Source organism: Perognathus longimembris, unplaced genomic scaffold (genome assembly GCF_023159225.1).
Source record: "Perognathus longimembris pacificus isolate PPM17 unplaced genomic scaffold, ASM2315922v1 HiC_scaffold_197, whole genome shotgun sequence".
Classification (NCBI taxonomy): Eukaryota; Metazoa; Chordata; class Mammalia; order Rodentia; family Heteromyidae; genus Perognathus; species Perognathus longimembris.
The window spans coordinates 41,897-48,465 of NW_025957024.1; the positions used below are offsets into that span (position 1 = coordinate 41,897).

Consider the following 6,569-nt stretch of genomic DNA (forward strand, 5'->3'; position numbering starts at 1 on the left):
CCCTACATTCAGGTTTTGATAATGTATGGTTATACAACCGGGATGCAGTCACCCAACTAAGAAGTAACAATGTATCAGCACTCTTAATTAAATTCCAATCTGTAGTCTGCTCCAAGTTTCTCCCCAGGGTCAGTGTTCCCACGTCTTGTGCCCACTCTTTCTTCCCCTTCCCTCTACTCCCTTTTCTTTCCCTGCTGTTGATTTTTCTCTTTCCTGCGTCTACCCTGGGGATTGAACCCAGGGCCCAGGGGTGTCCCCGCGGTCTTTGGATCAAAGCTGGTCACCTAGGGGTGTTTTGGTATTCGTTTACTGCCAGTGGTCTCAGGAGCGGCGTTTGCTTTCCCACGGGGTTTCAATCGCCCGCCATCCGGGCCAGGATTCCGGGGTAGCTAGGATTACAGGGGGACCCACCGCATCTGGCAGCCCTTCAACTTCCGCCTCTGGAGGAATGACACGGAACTAGGTGCCATCCGTGACTTGGCTGGGAGCACGACCCAGGCGGAAGTAGCTAATTGCTTTCCGGTGCAGGGCGATTGTCCCTACTCCAGCACAGTCCGTGGTTGGGGGGTTCCTCGAGGCCGAGCTGCTTTGTGGCTCTGCAGGAGCAAGCTTGGGTTGAGGACGAGCAGGACGACATGGCGAGTAGAAGGGAATGTGGGACTCCTCCCTCTGCATAGAGGTAATCCAGGGGGCGCTTCCTGTGGGGAGGCGGCGGGCCAGCGGTGAGAGAATATGGGCACAGGGAATGGAGGATGGGGAGGGGGCCAGAGTCCGGGGAGGGGGAGGCTAGCCGAGAGGATAGAGGAGGATGGGGGGCAAAAGGTCGTGGCAGGCAAGAAGAGAAAGCCCTTGGCACCTAGGGTAGGGGTATGGGGGCAGAGCAGGCCAAGAAGGAAGTGACCATGCCAGGATGAGGGGGGGCATGTGCTACGAGAGAAGGGGAGTAGGCTCGTGGGGTGGAAGAGAGGGAGGTAAGAGGAACAATGGCTCACTGGGAGGGGAGATGGTTTCCCCGGCTGGCACACAGGGAGGGAGAAGCAAGGGCACTGGAAAAGGAGGCAGAATAGGCAGAAGGGAAGGAATGTGGGTAAGTCCCACGGGTAGAGGAGAGGTTGCCCTCGGGAATGGGAATGCACAGACTCCGGGAAGGCAATGCACGGCAAACTGCTGCATTGCTAACGCCTTCTGAGAACCTGCGTGCTGCTCATGGAGGTCCAGTTGGGCCAGGCTAAGGATCCCTGTGAAAGGTACAGGGCACGTGGAGACTACATGGAGCACTGGAGAGTCGGCTGTGCTGCCACTGTTGGACAGCAAGGCTGTGGGGCCGGTGCAGCAGGAGAATAAAATGGCTGAGTAGGAGACAAAAAAGCTGGTGGGGGTGATTTAGAGGCACCTTTCAGACAATTTGTATCACAAGCACGGAGGAAGCAATGGTTAGCCAACGGTAAACCTATTTCTCAACAGCCACCACTGAAGGAATTGCAGGCTCTTCAGTTAGATCTGGGACCAGTGAATAACCAAGCCACCAAGGCTCATGAACGCCTAAAACAGAATCTGAGCAAGAGGCAAAAGACTCTCCTGGATTCCAGAAGCAGCAACATCCGGGGCATCCCTGGCTTCTGGGCCCAAACTGTATCCTTAGGCATCTTACTTGTTACTGCCTTGCAGCCTGTTTTTTCGAGTAGTGGACTGTTTATGAGGCATTTGCATTCACAGGATCTGGAACAGCACACTGCTAGGGTCCCTAGAGAAGAGGACTATGGATAATCTAGGCTAGAGATTGGTATAGGCAGGAGTTGTAGGGACAATGAGTCATAGAAACAATGAGTAGCACAAGGAAGTTGCCACATAGGCTGCTAATTGGAGAAGAGTTTTGTAATGGTGCTATGGGAAAGGGGTGTGAGTTATGCCATGGTCAGAAAGAGGTGGGAAAGAAGACATATAGACAAAGAGATTGTAAAATCTGGTCCCCATCACTCAGAGAACAGAATACAACAGAGCTCACTTCAGGTCGTCTTCAATTTGCAAATCCTAAGCTTACCTTATTATTTAGGATATTCCTTGGCCTAGAATAAGATGCAGTTTGGAGTACCTAGGAAGACACTAGCCTCACACATCACTTGCTGCTTTCAATGCAAGTGGTTATACCTAGCACATCCACAGCATCTGAAGGCTCTTTGACCCAGGCAGTTTGTGAACCATCCCCAGCCGTCAGCAATGATCAGTGACCAAGATGAAGACATGCTTAGCTACATGATCAATTTGGAAGTTAGTACCCAAGGCATTTATTTTGGTGGGCTATACAGTGTCACGAACAGAACTCACTTCCAAACAGGAACTTGCCGGTTACTTGTAAAGGGCTTTTAGCTTTCTACCTTTTCTTCTGGTAGGTACAAGAACTCAGGCATCCCAAGAGTTCCTGCAAAATCACCTTTTACTTTAGAAATAACCCATACTTCCAGAATGCAGTGGTTGTTAAGGAATTCCTCGTGGATATCACTGGTAAGAATTTGCTCACAGTGTGTTTTTTGGAGTTTGTGAATTGATAATGGCCAACAGGACTTGGATTCTTTTATCATGTCTTCTTGCAGGGTATATGTTGTGCCATTCCACTCCCATTCAGGGGCGTCAGGATTATAAAATAGAAGCTGACAGTCACAGAAACCACAACAAGAGCCCAAACTTCTTCAACTGGTTTACAAACCACAATTTTGCAGGCTCAAACAGGATCACTGAGGTACTACAAAAGGCCAAAGCAAGCCATCTGTGACGTTGGTTGGTTCACTGGCTTGCTGAGTGCTGAGTGTGAACCTTGAGCTTACCTACTTACCTTACCTACTTACTTTACCAGATCATCAGAAAAGACCTGTGGCTCAATCCATTGTACTACTACAAGATGATGAAAGCACATGAAGAGGGGGTAAAGAGGAAGGATATATAGGTGGGTAGCTAGTACATGCTGTCCATCTTGTTAGGTACCTCAATGCTAACTTCACACCTGTACATTTGAGGCTTGTGACTAAAAGAGGATGGCCAAACACAGTTCCTCCAGGGCCTCTGGAAGAGACAACAAATTGGAAGGACAGCTGTGCAAAACTGGTTAAGGCTGAACTAATTCTGCTGAAGCATGGGTAACATACAGAGACACTCAGATAGATGCCAAGCTGAATCTTTAATACCCTGTCCTTCTCAGAGTTCCAAGAGAGGTAAACCCATTTCTTACCCTCCTCCCATCTCCTAAGTTTTGGCTCTCCCAAATTTATTTCCTCCATTGTCTCTGAATAGTATTGCTTGTGGTAAATCATGACTTGTGAGATTTCTTGTGTAATCCTCGACATGATAGTGGGGAAGGGGTGATAGACAATGGACTTTAACTCATGGACTGGAGACTTGAGATCAGAAGATCTAGACTTAGAAGGGAATTAGTGTGTCTTAACCAGCATCCAGAAGTATCAAAACAACTTTATATTATATACTTGTAATGAATATGTATTTTTCGTGTTCCTTAGGGTAATTCTGGACTTTGACTGGAAGATGCTGGAGCATCAAACTTTGCCTAAATTCATTGGGACATGTGTTCATCACAAGCACTACTTTAGAATTAGGAGACAAGCTAGGTCAACACAGAAAAACCCTGGAACTCACTTCAGGTACTAAGACAGGATGCAGAGAGCCAGACAGGTGATTAAATGTGAACTGATAATTCAGGACAAATCCACATGGTCATGTGTGTCTGACTCTGTGCAAATATATGTAGGATTTGAATGGGAAAATAAACAACTCGGTTCTGTTTGTGAGTTTGCAATGATTGTTTCTGAAAGTCAGTTGGAGAGTCTGCCTCTACAGTTTAATGAGAAGAGGGAGACATATCTCCAGCTGAAGCTCAGCATTAGAACACACATTTTTCCCCTTTTAGGAAAGAATTGGCAAGGTTGGTGACAGTAGTTAAGGAGGGTGGAGGTTGTTGACATTGGAGAGACATTTCAGGTAGGCCCTAAATTCCACCTATTGCACTTGAACCTAAAATCAACATTGCTTATGTGAAGTTATACCAATTGCTCCACCTCAGTGTTATCTGTAGAGGTTCTCCCATAGTTGGATAGTATGCTCCAGAAGCTTAGCCTCCTTCCTCATTCTCCATTCTCTCTAGTGTCTGAAATACACATGTATGTCCTGAAACATTTCCGGGCTACATAGAGCACTGTCTCTGTTTCCTTCATGGCATCAACAGCCTCTGGAGTTATACAGATCTTCAATGAAGATTTTTATTATCATTTCAGAAATAAGTAAGAACTGCAAACAATGCCTTGTATACCTGTGAGGAGTAAGAATGACCTAGGTGAGACAGGTAAGAGTGGATAGGGGAACAGGCAGTATGGGTGTAATGGCAATAAAGAGTAAGTCCATAAAGGTTTGTGTTTGTCTCTTTCCCAATACCAGTCTCCTTACTCACGCTGGCCATGCTTCCTTATGCCAACCATGTTACATTACAGTGTCCCTGTGTTCATATCTATTCTTTCTGTCATATGGCCTGATATGTCCTGTTTATGAGATCAACGGGCTGGTCATGTTCCACCTCTGGCTTCTTCCCCACCTCACTGTTTCATTCCTTTTTCTGTTTTCATCCCTTCTTTAGTAGTGCTGTGGCACCCTGGTGATCTCAGATGGGTGTTCAGATCAGGGGATGCTTTAGATACCCCAACTGTTAAGGTATGAACACCAACCTTATTATTGGTGATTCACAAAGAGACCCGAGATCAGAATTTCAGTCTCCATGAGTGCTGCCAAGAGAACTTGTGAAGATTGTATCGATGGTATAAAATGCTGTAAGTACATGGTGTCTACATTCTCATACTCCCAGAAGAAACTGTAGAATAATACCAGAAACAAACTACAAGGTGAAGGAAGTAATGATAGTAGGATCACATTCCCTGCCAAACCAAATGACCTTTCAAAGCACACTTTGTGGCTGGGGAAACACTTGTTGTCCATGACAAAGAGCTGATTCTCTAGGCATCACTAATCTCTGGAAGTTTGTAACTGTGCCAAAAGGTAAATGTAGAATCATTGTACTGGAGTGATGGACCAAATATTCTTCTTTCCAGGCTGGCAAGGAAGCAAAAGAAAAATTTCCTAGTTATTCTGAGAAAACCTGCATGCTTGGATGCAGCATTAACCTCTAGATGTGACCCTGTACAAAATTCACTCATTCCCTGAGGTTTTGCGAGCCAGTGAGGATGGCCAAGGAGATTTCCCTACTCACAGATGCTATAGGAGAGTCTGCAAATACTCTTCACAGGAATGATAATATGTCAGGAGTATCGCGGGATGGTTGGGAACTGTACCCTTCCCACTCTAGTGCTCTTTGGATTTGGCTCTTATTCAGATACAGAGACATCTCTAATATACTCTCTGTTGGCCTTAGGAAGAAAATGAATCCCCTATGACTCCAGATGCTTACCAGGACTTCCTGTGATGGCTCTGCACAGGGGCGCAAAGTGTGTTCTGCTCCTACATCGTGGCTGGACATATTTATCCCTGTGGGTAATACAAGGATACTGTGAAATTAGCCTAGGGTCACACTGTGCCACAGAGACATGACCTGGTCACACATTTTTAAATGTTTATTATAGCCAACATACTTAGGAACTCATGTATTGCAGTTGACACTAGCAGTGGGCAATGAGACCCCCAGACTTGACCACCTTGCTTTGTTGAACTGGTGTGAATTTGTAACGTGTTCTGGCTAAGCATACTATTTTTCCTTGCAATTCGCCCCATAGGACACATGTGCATCCAATATATGCTCTTAATGAGGGTTTGTTGTGGCTCTTCCTTATCTGCTTTGCTAACAGAACCTTTATCACTACACATACTGCATATGGTAGGGGCCAGTAAGACCCACATAAGTTTTTGTTTCCATGTTTTTGTTATAATGGCCTGTTCTCATCTTGCGATCTTTGGAGACACCTCATCTTCCTTGTCTCCTGCATCCTGAAGTATACATTTTGTTCTATCCAGGGCCCACACACCAGTAATTCCCAACATGGTGGCCTCCGTGTGCTTCAGGTGCAATGGGGACTTGGATGCCAGCCTTATCAGTAGACATCCTTAGGCACTCGTGAGCTGGGCATTCACTCGCTGAGTTCCATTCAAGGATTTTCATACATAACACCTTGATTGTTCCAGCTTGGTTTCCTAAGGCTGCTCATTGGTATGATCTTTTTGTCATTCTTTCTGCTGCGTGTCCTGTTCATGGGCTCCAACAGCTCCTTTATATTCGACTTCAGTTGTTTTTCTGTGTGGTCAATGGCTCCTGCCTTTCTGCCTACAACACCTGTGGCTGCTGAATACGGTCACAGGAAATTAACACCACCCAGGACACAGTATAAAGACCTCTGGCATTTGTTTCATAACTTACAAAAATTCCTGGACCTAAGGGGAATCCCTGCCCTCCTTCACTGGCTTTCTTACTTTTTGCCTCATAGGATTAGCATGTGATTTAAATTTGTTCATAGTATAGATTACTCAAACATGGATAGTTTCCTGTATACTTTCACTCCCTATTC

The 6,569-nt window shown here is 46.0% G+C and overlaps 1 protein-coding gene across 1 annotated transcript; it reads left to right on the plus strand.

The window, feature by feature from the left end:
* Window positions 1–1,124: 1,124 nt before the first annotated feature.
* Window positions 1,125–5,476, plus strand: LOC125344649 (testis-specific Y-encoded protein 9-like). Its single transcript, XM_048337078.1, has 7 exons — window positions 1,125–1,217; window positions 1,465–1,632; window positions 2,191–2,268; window positions 2,391–2,502; window positions 2,592–2,737; window positions 2,852–2,920; window positions 5,426–5,476. Exons 1-7 carry the CDS (start codon window positions 1,125–1,127, stop codon window positions 5,474–5,476), a joined length of 717 nt encoding a protein of 238 aa, XP_048193035.1.
* Window positions 5,477–6,569: the final 1,093 nt, after the last annotated feature.